The sequence below is a fragment of the Abramis brama genome (genome assembly GCF_963993115.1).
Source record: "Abramis brama genome assembly, chromosome: 5".
NCBI lineage: Eukaryota > Metazoa > Chordata > Actinopteri > Cypriniformes > Leuciscidae > Abramis > Abramis brama.
Window position 1 is genome coordinate 48,159,671 of NC_139967.1, and position 16,793 is coordinate 48,176,463.

The 16,793-nt window shown below is 40.5% G+C and overlaps 1 protein-coding gene across 1 annotated transcript in view; it reads left to right on the plus strand.

The window, feature by feature from the left end:
• The window catches only part of pappaa (pregnancy-associated plasma protein A, pappalysin 1a), a 106,522-nt gene that overhangs the window by 63,196 nt on the left and 26,533 nt on the right, over positions 1 to 16,793 (plus strand). The window contains exon 15 of the mRNA XM_084114363.1: positions 5,169 to 5,337. Within this exon, the coding sequence (XP_083970489.1) occupies positions 5,169 to 5,337 (169 nt within the window). The remainder of the gene's footprint in view (positions 1 to 5,168; positions 5,338 to 16,793) is intronic.

The window sequence follows — 16,793 nt, forward strand, 5'->3', positions numbered from 1 at the left end:
CACCAGAATCGTTGCTTCTAAGGACCTTGGACTCAATCTCCCATGTGAGTTTGGAAACAATGAGTCTCTCAGGTATAATGCTATCGGGAGTGGACGGGTGTTCGGAATGGTCAAAAACACGAGACAAGGCGTCGGGTTTGATGTTTTTGGAACCCGGACGATAAGAAAGGGAAAACTCAAAACGACTGAAAAAAAGTGCTCACCGAGCCTACCTGGAGTTGAGTCGTGTAGCTGACCTGATATATTCGAGATTCTTATGATTGGTCCAAACGATAAAAGGTACCCCCTAACCCTCTAGCCAGTGAGGCCATTCCTCCAATGCTAACTTGACTACCAGCAACTGTCTGTTACCAATATCATAATTACGTTCGTTTTTTTTCTCATCGACTATAACCGTTGAGAAAAAAATGCGCAAGGATGCATCTTGTCATCCGTGGATGAGCACTGGGAGAGAACCACTCCTACCCCCATCTCTGACGCGTCAACCTCCACCACAAACTGACGTTAAGGATCAGGGGCTATCAGAATGGGAGCTGAAACAAAGCGTCTCTTGAGGTTGGAGAATGCAGCTTCAGCTGCACCGGACCACCTGAACGTCGTTTTGATGGAGGTCAAGGCGGTCAGAGGCGCGGCTAGTTGGCTGAAATTGCAAACGAAACGCCGGTACCATGGCCTCCCTCTCTGGAGCAGAAAGTGAGTATAACTTGCCTTTAGGCAGAGACGTACCTTAGATAGCACACAGTCATAGGGATGATGCGGAGGAAGAGAAGCAGTCCGGGACTTGCTGAACACTTCCTTCAGGTCGAGGTACGCCTCAAGCACGTTAGACAGATTCACTGGCTCATCCTGTAACAAAGCACAAGACACAGACGAACAGGCAGACACGAGACAAGAGGCATAACACTGATCGCTCCAGGCCGAGATTGAACCGTGGCCCCAGTCAATCCTGGGGTTGTGTTTAATCAACCAGGGGTGACCTAGGACTATGGAAGCTGACAGGGATTCAGTGAGCAGAAATGACAACTCCTCCGTGTGATTCCCAGATGTAACGAGGGTGACAAGACTGGTGGTATAAGTGATGGCAGGAAGTTCTTGTCCGTTAAGAGCATTGACCGAGATCTGGTGGGTGAGTGGAATTATGGGAATCCTGAGAAGTTGTGCCAGGGTGTAGTCCATAAAATTATCTTCTGCTCCTGAATCCAGCAGGGCCTGGCAAAGATTAATCTTCTTCTAGATTACACTAAGATTACAGATTACAAACAACTCCATTTGCCCATTGCAGTTTTACCGGGAGGAGAGTAATAGATGAGGATTCTTTCACGGCCAGTCCGTTCTGGTCATTTACTGGAGAATTTATCAGAAAGTGTCCCGTTCCGCCACATTAAAGGCAAAGTCCCTTCGCCCTCCGCCGTTCTCTATCCTCCCGGGAAAGCCGAGCTCTACCCACCTGCATGGGTTCGTGATCGAAGGTGGGGCTGACCGCATTGCTGACACTGGCAGTAGAATACTCAGAGGTTTCGGGACCCAGAGTCTGACATGCACGTTGGTCCCGACGTTGTAGGCGCGCATCCACGAGCAAAGCCAACTCAATCAGCCCGTCGAGACTTGTGGGAAGTTCCAGGGTGAAGATCTCCTTCTGAATGTGGTCAGCCATGCAGGAACATATCCCAATACGCCTCCTCGTTCCATTTGCACTCAGCCATGACATGACCAAAGCCACTTTAGACTGTTCTTATTGGAAAATTTTAATAGCTGGAGAGAAAAAAATAAAGAATACTTAGTCAAAAATGCTCTGCGGTAGTTGCGCTCACCTGTGTAGAATTCAGGTGTGGGAAGGTGCGGCTCATGCTGATGGGCGTTGTTCATGGGAGCAGGGGGAACTGGCGGCGGGGTTGGCGCAGTGGGAGCTCTCAGTTGTAGGAGTTGGCTGGTGAGCTCGGACACCTGCACTACTAAGGCCTGTACTGCACGACCCGTGGCCATCATCTGTTCCTCCTGCCGATCCATGTGTGAACTACTGGTGGTCAGGAATTCCTGTAGATTGGAATTACTCGCTGAATCCATAAGTATGGTCAGATCGTTCTGTCAGGAAGTAGAGGCAGATTCAGTAGCGAGTTAACAATTGTTTATTGAATAAACAACAGTAATTATAGAAAGAGTCAGATCAGTAGGATGGCAGGTAACAGACACAGAGCAGCGCAGGGACGCAATGGGCAAAAACCAGATCCTCTGTAGTCACTGCAGGAACGATCAGGAAGCCAGGGACCGAGAACCAGTAGAGAAACGAAGAGTAGTATCCAAGGAACACAGACGGGACAGGATTTGACCACAGGATAACCAAAAACGATCTGACAACACAGGATGGAATACACAGACTTTAAATATGCCACAGCTGGCGCTAATGAGCTGATCAGCCACAATCAGCAGGCACACCCACAAGCACAGGCACACACAGGGAGAGAGAATCAATGAATCCATGAACCGTGACACATATAGAACACAGCTTGTCTTCAGTGGCTGACTGGACACCATGAAGCGTACGGGTATTCACCACTGCGTGCCTCATTCGGTTTCACTCTCGTTTTATATACTCAACCAGGAGCCATTAGAGCACATGTACGCAGAACAACACTCAGAAGAGAAAACATATCAGAGCACAGACCAGACAAGCACAAAACACAAATACAACACCCATATAAGGCTTAAGCCATAACTGGTCCAGTCACGTCTTTGTCTAATTTCCAAGTGGGCTTGAAAGATCTGAGCGCCGGGTCTTTGCTGCACCACAGGCTTTACTTCACCATGGGTTGTCATTATTGCTGTGTCATTATTTGCAGTGAATTTTGTGAGTGTGATTCTGATTGGCGTGGTTTCTCTTTTGTATACCTGGTGCTGTCATACTAGCCTGTTCTTCATATAGGAAGCCTTTAGCCCCTGCAATGATTATTGTTAATTTTCTTATTTTTTTCTCTGTTCCATTCAACCAGTTACAGTTGTGCTGGCTTCTGGTTTTAAATTATTCTTGGCCATTGTTTTTAGCTTTTTTTTAAAAAAAACGTTTGTACGGTAACTCACGCCTCTTGCCTTTTCTCTAAGTAGATCGTACTTGTGTGCCTTTATTTGGGTTGTTTTCCCCGTTATTCTGGGGTGGTGTAGTCATTACAATCGAGCCACTTGTTACATACACAATTAAACACATGGCTCAAACAACAACTGGATTGCATAAATTCCAAGTATGGGACAGGAGCTACTTTTCATGTTCTCCTGCTTTAAAAAAAAAAATGTGGCTGAAACCTTAAACCATGTTTCTTCATTTCTTGTTTACTGAAAAGGTCCAGTACCTCATGATTGCCCCTATGACCACCGCCAGATCTGCCAGGATTCTACTTGGTCAGCTAAGAGTTTAAAAATGCCAACTCTGCATTTACAAACTGACTCCAGTAGAGATTTATTTTTCCTTCCCACTAGCTTTTTTCCCCCCTCTTTCTGTGGATAGAGTTTAGCTCTCAATTTGTCCAGCATTGTTCATCTGGCCACATGAATTACTCTTTATATAACAAAGAACAGCGTAGACATCTGACACCAAAACTCCCCCACAATCCTCTCAGTTTCCTAACAAACTTTTTTTTTTATCTTGTGAAAGATAGGTATTGACTTTAATTTTTTTTTTAAAAAAGTGTATAAAAGCATCTGAAGGCATCCAGTTAAACTGCATTACTGTAAATGTGCTAAAAATCTGTGGTTTCATGAATAGGTACCAAAGCTGTTATGACCTTCTTTTTTTTCTTCTTTCCAGTAAGTAGTAATAGACATTCAGAGTTCATTGATTTGAATAGAAGTTCTGGCTCAATGTCTGCACTTCTCAGAATGGAAAGCTTGAAGCTTTCTATAAAGATATTCATAATGTACATCATAATACATTGTCTTTTCATACGTAATTGTTATCAAAGTTAAAATGCATTACAATATTAGCAGATTCCTTGTTACATCTGATATTTGTCTTGTGTTTTAATGCAGAATACTTTCTAAAGGTGTAACAACGAATAGATACAAATTATAACCATGGTTATAATCATTGATGAGATCATTAAATGCATTATAAGATGCATTAATGGATAATGCAGTAATGGTTGAGATTAATTGTGATGGCCCAGAAAAAAATAACATTGCATAGCTGCCAACTCTCACGCATTCACCGCAATTGACACTTTTCACACGCTCTCACGCCACACATCCATTTTCTCACGCACAGAAAAATCGCGAAGCAAAGAGGACACGGAGACCGACAGACTAGACAGAGCAGGTTACTTATGATATAAAAAAAATCTCAGCTCTCAGATTCTGTCACTTTTATTACGAAATTCAGACAATAAATACCGTTTTGGCGCTTGTAAATGTGACGCGACAGATCCCTAGCGGCTGATAGTAGGCCTAGGCCTAAATAACGTTAAACACGAATGAACACTGTTGAAAGATACAGTAGCCTACAACAATTTAGCGAAATGTATATTCCTCATACATAATATCGACCAATCAATCAAACAAAGGGGTCAATAAAACAGCTGGAGAACAATTATGTCACATAACATTTACCTCAGGAAAGCCATTTAATGACCATAATATAGGCTATAGCACGTTAGTTGGCTAGAAAAAAAGAGCTATAGAGAGTATTTTGCTAAATATGTGTACTATATTGCATTATATTTAATTTGTGTTATTTTTAACCTTAAATAATACTGCCAGCTGATAGGGCTCTCTGTATGTTTACAGCGTTAGGTGAGTTGTTTTTTTCTTGAGAAAAATGAATGCCTATCTTGTGTAGCCTACCTAATATTTATCCAAATGAGTCAATATTAAATCAAATCACAATAATTGAATTGAATTGAAATAATAAAAAAGCGTAGCTTACCAGAAATTGATGTAAACATTGTAACATGTTGTCACTAAACCTAATAAAATTCAGTTTAGTTACTAAAATGTTTTGACAATCACAATACACTTATTGTGATGCAATAATTTTTTACATAAACATAAATAAATCTGACATAAATCTCACTCCAAGCAAAACTCAAAAGTTGGCAGCTATGACATTGCTGCGTATTAAAGATTGTAGTGCATTGATGTGCAGCTCACTTGTTAATCTTCTTCCTTCATCTCCATCTTTTCAGTTGTGTTCATTACTCCTGTGAAGCCATTGACTGCCAAGAGCCGTTGATCCGGAATGCAGAGGTGCAGTGCAGCGACGGTGGCTACTTCAACGGCGCTCGCTGCACTGTCACGTGCAACTGCGGCTACGTCCTACAGATCCACCGGGATGATGATATCATCAAGAGCCAGGTACTAGATAAAACGAGAAAGATTATATGTTTGGTTTGTATAAAGCTGGTCACACAGAACAATGCAAGGGAGTTTATATGTAGAGTTGTATCTCAACTAAGTTTAATGGTTCAACTGAAAAATGTTTAGAAGTGCGTAAGTGCCCCTTTACGTCAAAACTAGGCTAAGCTGTAACTTACGCACGACTGGTGCAACCGGCACCTGCAGAGCTACATCCATAGAACTGCAATTTTCCATCTGTTTCAAGCCAAGAATATTTTTTTTTATCATCTCTCTAAAGAAAAGCAAAAATACTGTATGTGAACAAACTGCAATTTTTTAACTCTTGCGATTCATATACAGTTATAATTGAAACTAGATTAAAAAGTTCGTCGAGACAAACTTTAAGTTGGCTTGAGAAAGCTGGACCAGAAAGTTTGAAGAAGTTAAAAGTAGTTTGGAGTTTAAAGTAGTTTCAAGTTTAAATTAGTTTAAAGTTTAAATTAGTTAGAAGTTTAAAATAGTTTAAAGTTAAAATTAGTTTGAAGCTTAAATTAGTTTAAAGTTTAAATTAGTCTAAAGTTTAAATTAGTTTGAAGCTTAAATTAGTTTAAAGTTTAAATTAGTCTAAAGTTTAAATTAGTTTGAAGTTTAAATTAGTTTAAAGTTTAAATTAGTTTAATGTTTAAATTAGTTTAAAGTTTAAAGTATTTTAAAGTTAAAAAGTTGTTGGGGGTTTTCTAGTGGGTTGCTAAGGTGTTCTGGGTGGTTGCTAGGCAGTTGCTAGGGTGTTCTGGGTGGTTGCTAGGCGGTTGCTAGGGTGTTTTTGGTGGTTGCTAGGGTGTTCTGGGTGGTTGCTATGGTGTTGCTAGGTTGTTGCTAGGGTATTCTGTTTGGTTGCTAGGGTGTTCTGGGTGGTTGCTAGGTGGTTGCTAGGGTGTTCTGGGTGGTTGCTAGGGTGTTGCTAAGCGGTTGCTAGGGTATTTTGGGTGGTTGCTAGGGTGTTGCTAGGCGGTTGCTAAGGTATTTTGGGTGGTTGCTAGGCGGTTACTAGGGTGTTCTGGGTGGTTGCTAGGCGGTTGCTAGGGTGTTTTAGCGGTTGCTATGGTGTTGCTAGGCGGTTGCTAGGGTGTTCTGGGTGGTTGCTAGGGTGTTGCTAGGCGGTTGCTAGGGTATTCTGGGTGGTTGCTAGGCGGTTACTAGGGTGTTTTGGTGGTTGCTATGGTGTTGCTAGGCGGTTGCTAGGGTATTATGGGTGGTTGCTATGGTGTTGCTAGGGTATTCCAGGTGGTTGCTAGGATGTTGCTAGGTGGTTGCTAGGGTGTTTTGGTGGTTGCTATGGTGTTGCTAGGTGGTTGCTAGGGTGTTCTGGGTGGTTGCTATGATGTTGCTAGGTGGTTGCTAGGGTGTTTTGGTAGTTGCTATGGTGTTGCTAGGGTATTCTGGGTGGTTGCTAGGGTGTTGCTAGGGTGTTCTGGGTGGTTGCTATGGTGTTACTTGGTGGTTGGTAGTTGTCACAGATGGTTACTATTAGGGCTGGGGTAAACGATTATTAATTAAACGATTAGTCGGGCGATTATTTTATCGATTAGTCGACTAATCTAACGACTAATTGGAATTATTTATCCTGTCTGTTATTCGCATATCTCTGTCGAGCCGTTACTCCGATGGATTTCAAACTCGACAGCTGTCTGGGCACGAGTAAGTGCAGTGCCAAGTTTGACGTTGTTTGGATGAGAAATGCAAAAGATATGTTAAATATATTGGTAAAAGAAGCACTTAGAAGGTTGTGGTTTAAAAATAAACATTCTGACATAAACACACTGTCAGCTACAATGTTTACTTCTGAATAATATAGTATAAATGTGATAAATCCTTTTTTTTTCATGCAATTAATCCATTGAATCAATATAAAAGTTATTTTTCACATTGAAACTGTTGAAAATACACAACAAAGTAAGTTGATCCACATATGACAGCCTCTGAACTCGGTCAATACTAATCTGGACTAAACATATGCTACATTCAATCAGCCATCGCTAGAAATACCTTCTAAACGACGGCGACCTTCTTTTTTGACGGCGATCAGCTGTAAAATGGCTTAGGTCCTGCTCGGTTTTCGTTGACTTTGAGTACAAGAATTGAAAGTTTTTTAAAAGATCCCCTGGGGTTAACGTGTCAGCATTCGACAGAAGTTTGACGCTGTCGTGTGAGAACAAGCATCAGTCGGCATTTCTCTTCCTCCCGCGTGCCTCATCTTCTTAATCTCCTCACGTAAATGATTAGATTTCGATGGCTTACCTTTCTTCCCTACGGCAGAATCCACCACAGGTTCATCAATGTATAATTTTTTTTGTTTGTTTGTTGATCAAAAAGTGCAAAGTAGATAAGGAAAACTAGGATGCCGGGTGTCAGAGCGCCACCGTTACTGTTTACAATGCGTGGAATGGTGCGCTGTGATTGGTTGAGCGGATTTGTGGCATTCTGCAGAGAAAGGAGACTGGCGTTTGTCGCGGTTTGGAAAGAAAGGGAGAAAACATGGCAGAATAACACGGCGGGCGGTGTGTGTGTGGCGAGCTGTACCTCCGGGAATGGTGCAAAAAAATAAATAGATAATAAATAAAGAAGCGTCGACGCAAAAAATATGACGTCGACGTAATTTTGGCGTCGACGCGTCGACGTCATCGACGCACCGCTACAGCTCTAGTTACTATGGAGTTTGTATAGTTCTTAGCATGATCTTGGTATGATTTAGCACTTAACTAATCGCTATTAGCATGTAGCTATTCACTGCTAGCATGTGTAGCATGTTGGAAGTGCTGTTTGCTAGCATGAGTCAAAAGAGCCAAACCTCATCTCTATACAATGTTCTGATACAGAGATATAGGTCTTGCAAAATGGTTGCTAGGGTACTCAAGTTTGGTTGCTATGGAGTTGCTTGGGAGCTGGGAGCTTTATACGTACGAAGTTTAAAGTGGTTTGAAGTTTAAATTAGTTTACGAGTTTTTGAGTTTTGAGTTTATAAGTTTAAATGAGTTTAGAGTTTAAGTTTAAATGAGTTTAGAGAGTGTGTGTGTGTATGTGGGTTCACACACACACACACACACACACTCAGAGTTTATGAGTTTAGAGTTTATAAGTGTATAAATGGATGAGTTTATAAGTGTACACGTTTTTGAATTTGGTTTGTAAGTTTAAATGAGTTTTGAGTTTATAAGTTTAAATGAGTTTACAGTTTATAAGTTTAAATGAGTTAAAGCTTAAGTTTGAAGTTTAAAGAAGTTTAAAGTTTATATTAGTTTGAAGTTTAATTTAGTTTGAAGTTTAAAGTAGTTTAAAGTTTAAAATAGTTTGAAGTAGATAGATAGATGAGTTGATTAGTTTAATTGAGTCTCAATGGCTTATATATTATATAGAATGGCAGTTTGAATTAGTCTTCAAGGTATTTTGATTTGAATTTTCGTCGGTTGGCCAGTTTGAATCTAGATTTGAATTTTTTAGAACTCCCCAATGTAAGTCAATGGGAGTTTTTCCGAGTTTTGATCGGCAATATTAGGAAAACCGTAAGTCCGATCAGTCTGAAAAGATATAGCAACTCAAGTCAGAATAGTCTGAAGGTCTGAGCCGAGTTTGGAGTATGTAGAGTTAAAGCTCTAGGAGGAGATAGGGGATAAATTTTTAGTAAGAAGAATAATAATAATAACTAGATGCGAAAGTTCGTCGAGACAAACTTTAAGTTGGCTTGAGAAAGTTTGGACCATAAAGTTTGAAAAAGTTTAAAGTAGTTTAAAGTTTAATTTAGTTTAAAGTGTAAATTAGTTGAAAGTTTAAAATAGTTTGAAGTTTAATTTAGTTTAAAGTTTAAATTAGTTGAAAGTTTAAAATAGTTTGAAGTTTAATTTAGTTTAAAGTTTAAAATAGTTGAAAGTTTAAAGTAGTTTGAAGTTTAATTTAGTTTAAAGTTTAAATTAGTTGAAAGTTTAAAATAGTTTGAAGTTTAATTTAGTTTAGTTTAGGGTGTTCTGGGTGCTTGCTATGGTGTTGCTAGGCGGTCGCTAGGGTATTCTGGGTGGTTGCTAGGGTGTTGCTAAGCGGTTGCTAGGGTATTTTGGGTGGTTGCTAGGGTGTTGCTAGGCGGTTGCTAAGGTATTTTGGGTGGTTGCTAGGGTGTTCTGGGTGGTTGCTAGGCGGTTGCTATGGTATTTTGGGTGGTTGCTAGGGTGTTGCTAGGCGGTTGCTAGGGTGTTCTGGGTGGTTGCTATGGTGTTGCTAGACGGTTGCTAAGGTATTTTGGGTGGTTGCTAGGCGGTTGCTAGGGTGTTATGGGTGGTTGCTAGGGTATTCTGGTTGGTTGCTAGGGTGTTCTGGGTGGTTGCTAGGCGGTTGCTATGGTGTTTTGGGTGGTTGCTAGGGTGTTGCTAGGCGGTTGCTAAGGTATTTTGGGTGGTTGCTAGGCGGTTACTAGGGTGTTCTGGGTGGTTGCTAGGGTGTTCTGGGTGGTTGCTAGGCGGTTGCTAGGGTGTTTTAGTGGTTTCTATGGTGTTGCTAGGCGGTTGCTAGGGTGTTCTGGGTGGTTGCTATGGTGTTGCTAGGCAGTTGCTAAGGTATTCTGGGTGGTTGCTAGGCAGTTGCTAGGGTGTTCTGAGTGGTTGCTATGCTGTTGCTAAGGTGTTCTGGGTGGTTGCTAGGCGGTTGCTAGGGTGTTCTGGGTGGTTGCTATGGTGTTGCTAGGCGGTTGCTAGGGTATTCTGGGTGGTTGCTAGGCGGTTGCTAGGGTGTTCTGGGTGGTTGCTATGGTGTTGCTAGGCGGTTGCTAGGGTGTTCTGGGTGGTTGCTATGATGTTGCTAGGCGGTTGCTAAGGTATTCTGGGCGGTTGCTAGGCAGTTGCTAGGGTGTTCTGGGCGGTTGCTATGGTGTTGCTAGGTGGTTGGTAGTTGTCACAGATGGTTACTGTGGAGTTTTTATAGAGTCCTTAGCATGATCTTGGTATGATTTAGCACTTAACTAATTGATATTAGCATGTAGCTATTCACTGCTAGCATGTGTAGCATGTTGGAAGTGCTGTTTGCTAGCATGAGTCAAAAGAGCCAAACCTCATCTCTATACGATGTTCTGATACAGAGATATAGGTCTTGCAAAACGGTTGCTAGGGTACTCAAGTTTGGTTGCTATGGAGTTGCTTGGGAGCTTGAAGCTTTAAACTTAAAACGTTTAAAGTGGTTTGAAGTTTAAAGTAGTTTACGAGTTTTGAGTTTACAAGTTTAAATGAGTTTAGAGTTTAAGTTTAAATGAGTTTAGTGTGTGTGTGTGTGTGTGTGTGTGTGTGTGTGTGTGTTCACACACACACACACACACACACACACACACTCAGAGTTTATGAGTTTAGAGTTTATAAGTGTATAAATTGATGAGTTTATAAGTGTAAGAGTTTTTGAGTTTAGAGTTTATAAGTTTTAAATGAGTTTAGAGTTTATAAGTTTAAATGAGTTTAGAGTTTATAAGTTTAAATGAGTTTAAGAGTTCAGAGTTTATTAATTTATGAGTTTAAGAGTTCATAAGTCTATGAATTCATGAGTTTATAAGTTAATTAGTTTATAAGTGTATGAGTTTAGAGTTCATTAGTTTAAATGAGTCTCATTGGCTAATATAGTATATAGAACGGCAGTTTGGTTTAGTCTTCAAGGTATTTTGATTTGAATTTTCGTCGGTTGGTGAGTTTGAATCTAAATTTGAATTTTTTAGAACTCCCCAATGCAAGTCAATGGGAGTTTTTCCGAGTTTTGATCGTCATTTTTAGGAAAACCGTAAGTCCGATCAGTCTGAAAAGATATAGCACACTCGGTCAGATCAGTTTGAGTGTCTGAGCCGAGTTTGGAGTATGTAGAGTTAAAGCTCTAGGACGAGTTTGAGTCAACAGTTTTTAACAGAAGAATAATAATAATAACTAGATGCAAAAGTTCGTCGAGACAAACTTTAAGTTGGCTTGAGAAAGTTTGGACCAGAAAGTTTGAAGAAGTTTAAATTAGTTTAAAGTTTAAAGTAGTTTAAAGTTTAAATTAGTTTAAAGTTTAAAGTAGTTTAAAGTTTAAATTAGTTTGAAGTTTAAAGTAGTTTAAAGTTTAAATTAGTTTGAAGTTTAAATTAGCTTAAAGTTTAAATTAGTTTAAAGTTTAATGTAGTTTAAAGTTTAAATTAGTTTGAAGTTTAAAGTAGTTTAAAGTTTAAATTAGTTTAAACTTTAAAGTAGTTTAAAGTTAAAAAGTTGTTGGGGGTTTTCTAGTGGGTTGCTAAGGTGTTCTGGGTGGTTGCTAGGCGGTTGCTAGGGTGTTCTGGGTGGTTGCTATGGTTTTGCTAGGTGGTTGCTAAGGTATTTTGGGTGGTTGCTAGGGTGTTGCTAGGCAGTTGCTAGGGTGTTCTGGGTGGTTGCTATGGTGTTGCTAGGTGGTTGCTAGGGTATTCTGGTTGGTTGCTAGGCGGTTGCTAGGGTGTTCTGGGTGGTTGCTAGGGTGTTGTTAGGTGGTTGCTAAGGTATTTTGGGTGGTTGCTAGGGTGTTACTAGGCGGTTTCTAGGGTGTTCTGTGTGGTTGCTATGCTGTTGCTAGGTGGTTGCTAGGGTATTCTGGTTGGTTGCTAGGCGGTTGCTAGGGTGTTGCTAAGTGGTTGCTAGGGTATTTTGGGTGGTTGCTATGGTGTTGCTAGGCGGTTGCTAGGGTGTTTTGGGTGGTTGCTAGGTGGTTGCTAGGGTGTTCTGGGTGGTTGCTATGCTGTTGCTAGGCGGTTACTAGGGTATTCTGAGTGGTTGCTAGGCGGTTGCTAGGGTGTTTGGGTGGTTGCTATGGTGTTGCTAGGCGGTTGCTAGGGTGTTCTGGGTGGTTGCTATGCTGTTGCTAGGCGGTTGCTAGGGTATTCTGGGTGGTTGCTATGCTGTTGCTAGGCGGTTGCTAGGGTATTCTGGGTGGTTGCTAGGCGGTTGCTAGGGTGTTTTGGGTGGTTGCTATGGTGTTGCTAGGCGGTTGCTAGGGTGTTCTGGGTGGTTGCTAGGGTGTTGCTAGGCGGTTGCTAGGGTGTTCTGGGTGGTTGCTATGGTGTTGCTAGGTGGTTGCTAGGGTATTCTGGTTGGTTGCTAGGGTGTTCTGGGTGGTTGCTATGGTATTGCTAGGCGGTTGCTAGGGTATTCTGGGTGGTTGCTATGCTGTTGCTAGGCGGTTGCTAGGGTGTTCTGGGTGGTTGCTATGGTGATGCTAGGCGGTTGCTAGGGTATTCTGGGTGGTTGCTATGGTGTTGCTAGGCCGTTGATAGGGTATTCTGAGTGGTTGCTAGGCGGTTGCTAGGGTGTTCTGGGTGGTTGCTATGGAGTTGCTAGGCGGTTGCTAAGGTATTCTGGGTGGTTGCTAGGCAGTTGCTAGGGTGTTCTGGGCGGTTGCTATGGTGTTGCTAGGTGGTTGGTAGTTGTCACAGATGGTTACTATGGAGTATTTATAGAGTTCATAGCATGATCTTGGCATGATATAGCACTTAACTAATCGCTATTAGCATGTAGCTATTCACTGCTAGCATGTGTAGCATGTTGGAAGTGCTGTTTGCTAGCATGAGTCAAAAGAGCCAAACCTCATCTCTATACGATGTTCTGATACAGAGATATAGGTCTTGCAAAACGGTTGCTAGGGTACTCAAGTTTGGTTGCTATGGAGTTGCTTGGGAGCTGGGAGCTTTAAACTTAAGAAGTTTAAAGTGGTTTGAAGTTTAAAGTAGTTTACGAGTTTTTGAGTTTATAAGTTTAAATGAGTTTAGAGTGTGTGTGTGTGTGTGTGTGTGTGTGTGTGTTCACACACACACACACACACACACACACACACACACACTCAGAGTTTATGAGTTTATGAGTTTAGAGTTTATAAGTGTATAAATTGATGAGTTTATAAGTATAAGAGTTTTTGAGTTTAGAGTTTATAAGTTTTAAATGAGTTTAGAGTTTATAAGTTTTAATGAGTTTAGAGTTTATAAGTTTAAATGAGTTTAAGAGTTCAGAGTTTATTAATTTATGAGTTTAAGAGTTCATAAGTCTATGAATTCATGAGTTTATAAGTTAATTAGTTTATAAGTGTATGAGTTTAGAGTGCATTAGTTTAAATGAGTCTCAATGGCTCATATAGTATATAGAACGGCAGTTTGGTTTAGTCTTCAAGGTGTTTAGATTTAAATTTTGTCAGTTTGAATTTTTTAGAACTCCCCAATGTAAGTCAATGGGAGTTTTTGAATGAGTTTTTTCGAGTTTTGATCGTCATTTTTAGGAAAACCGTAAGTCCGATCAGTCTGAAAAGATATAGCACACCGAGTCAGATCAGTTTGAGCGTCTGAGCCGAATTTGGAGTATGTGGAGTTAAAGCTCTAGGAGGAGTTTGAGTTGTAAATTTTTACGGTCAGAAGAATAATAATAATAATAATAATAATAAGTTTAAATAGGATTTCAATATGTTGGCTCTCTCAAGCCAACTTAATAATAATAAGTTTAAGTACAATATCAGAAAGTTGGCTCTCTCAAGCCAACTTAACTATACAACCCACACTATGGGGTTAGAAATATGGCTAAGTCAAAAGAATTGTCCAAAAAGTTTAGAGAAGATATCATCGCCCTTCACAAATAAGGAACAGGATACAAAAAGATAGCGAAGGCACTAAATATTCCTAGAGACACCGTTGAAAGCATAGTTCGCAAGTTCAAAGTTAAAGAAACAGTTGTTACACTACCTGGACTGGGCAGAAAAAGGAATCTATCAATGGCTGCAACCAGATTTCTGAGAACAGGCACTGAGGTTTCAGCTTGAACAGTAAGGCGTGTATTAAACGCATGCGGTCTCCATGCAAGAACTCCAAGACGTACACCATTACTGACCCAAAAGCAAAAAGAAAAGTGCTCAAAACCATATAAATAAGCCAAAGAAGTTTAGGTATTCTGTTCTGTGGTGCGATGAAACAAACTGGAACTTTTCGGCCGGAAGGATCAGCGGTACGTCTGGAGAAAGAAGAATGAAACATGCTGAAAAGAACACTCTGCCCACAGTTTAGAATGTGGTGTTCGGGGATGCTCTGCGGCTGCTTTGCGTCCTCTGGCACTGGAAACCTGCAGTGTGTGGAAGGGAAGATGGATTCATTGAAGTATCAGTCTGTAAAAGTCTGTACATTTTGCCATTAAACCTAATTTGCAATGGGGGTTGAAAAATTGAGATTACATCTAAAGCGCCTGCCGCAGAATTTCAATCACTAAAAACAGTGGGACATTCTAAAAAAAAAGAAAAAAAGTGCCTTATTATACTCAGACAGTAATATTAAATGTGCACTTTATTGACTAAACATACAATAAACAGGCTAGCAGATGTGGCCAGAATATGAATCTACATTGCATGTTAAGTGTTTTCTTTATAATGGGAAAACGCTCTCTGTGAAACTTTGCACGTTGGGTTTATATTCTGCAGACATCTGCTTGCCTGTACATGTGTTTTATTAATAAGGTGTGTACTGAATTTGGTCGTCTAATATCACTGACTTAATTTATTAATCCACATATTATATCATTTATAATGGTTTTCTATGGGAAATGCTTAATGTGCAATTTAGCGCATTGAGTTCATATTGTGGGTGCACATGTTCACCTGTATATAGCATGTGTCATCAAATAGGTGTAAACTAAATTTGGACCTGGTTTCACAGACAGGGCTTAGATTAAGCCAGGATTAGGCCTTAGTTCAATTAAGACATTTGAATAGCTGGTGTGCATCTTGAGACAAAACAATGACACATGGCATACACAAGATATGTCAGTACAAGTTGCTTTCAGTTAAAACAGCTTCAAACATGCTTTTTAGTCTGGGACTAGCTTAAGCCTTGTCTGTGAAACCGGGGGTTGGTCTTTTAATATCACTGTCTTAGTACATTAGTATTTAGTACAAAACTGTGAAAAATAATTTGTGGGCAATGGAGGAAAGCCTTGTTTTGCCCTCCAGTTCCTTTTCAGTGTGTGACATCACATGAAACTTACATGACTTTGCCTCAACAGCGCATGTGATTGGATAGCTGTACTAACCAGCGGACCAATGGCATGGCACAGCATCTTAAATGTTAGTTTGGTGGTTTTGAAACGCCTAAGTCTGTCATCAGAATGCGTTTTTCTCACACGATTGCGTTTCCAAACACCAGCATCCGAATGCAAGATAACATGACAGCATTTTTTGATGTATATAAGTCATAGCACTTCCAATTAATTCCATTTCTGCAGAAATATGTTTTCTTTGTGGCAATCCTGTGCGGGCCTGTTCAAGATACCTCAAATCACCAACTCTCATTGAAACCGGTTGATTTGTCACTGGTTGATTTGTCATTCTGTTTTCCTTGCAGGTAGAATGTCCCCTTTTGGTTTCAGTAATGTAATAGTTTGATCAAACATTGCCCAGAGCGATATGATCACGCCCTCGTGTTTGATTTCTTCATTCTTCGTCTCAGCAGCATTTATGACGAGGTCATGCAATAGAATGTCAGAACATTGAGTTTCTGTGGCATCAGCATGGGAGCAAGGACAGTGGTATCAAGTTGCATCTTGTCGAGCTTCATTAGAAAGTGCACTCGCTTCAGTTGGGTCACGAAGTTCCAGGAAATCTGCTTTAGATGGTGCTATCTTCAAAACGATCTGTTCTCTCCACTTGTTTGTGTGTCCTTGTTTGTTTTCATCATTGCAAAAATTATGCACAGATGTTTAATGGATAACCAATATGAAATCCAGTCTCTTCTACAACAATAACAATATTAAATATGTCTCATCTAATCAGTGCTTAAATGATTTTGCCTGCCATTATCTTTACCTGCCAACTTGATCTTTAAAATATTACTCAGTGTCTCAAAGAAGTGCTGTAGTGGTTATTGAAGATTTGTTTAGAGCTAGAATAGTTGTGTATATAACAATATAACAATAACACATCTGGAATAATTTGCATACCTATGGTTCTATCAATGGATAGTTCACCTCCGTCACATTTACTTGGTGCTTTATTGGCATCTATGGTTCTATGAAGGACCATGGAACCTTTCCATTGCACAAAATGTACTTTATAGGGGGCAAAGTTTCAACGTCTCTAAGTGGCGTCTTACCTTGTTCGGCTTCATACTGTCAGAAGCTAATATTTTGAGGCACACAACACACTGTGGTCTCTCTTCATTAATCACTTCATTAGTCACCGTTTTACTGGTGAAATGCGTCAATCCAACTGAGCAGCTTTGGGATGTGCTGGAACAGGAGATTCACATGGATGTACAGCTGACAAATCTGCAGCAACTGCATAATGATATTATGACAATACGGACAACAATCTCTGGGAAATGTTTCCAGCACCTTGTTGAATCTCTAGAATTAAGAATTAAAGCAGTTCTGAAGGCAAAAGGGAGTCCAACCCGGTACTAGCAAGGTGTACCTAATGAAGTGGCCACA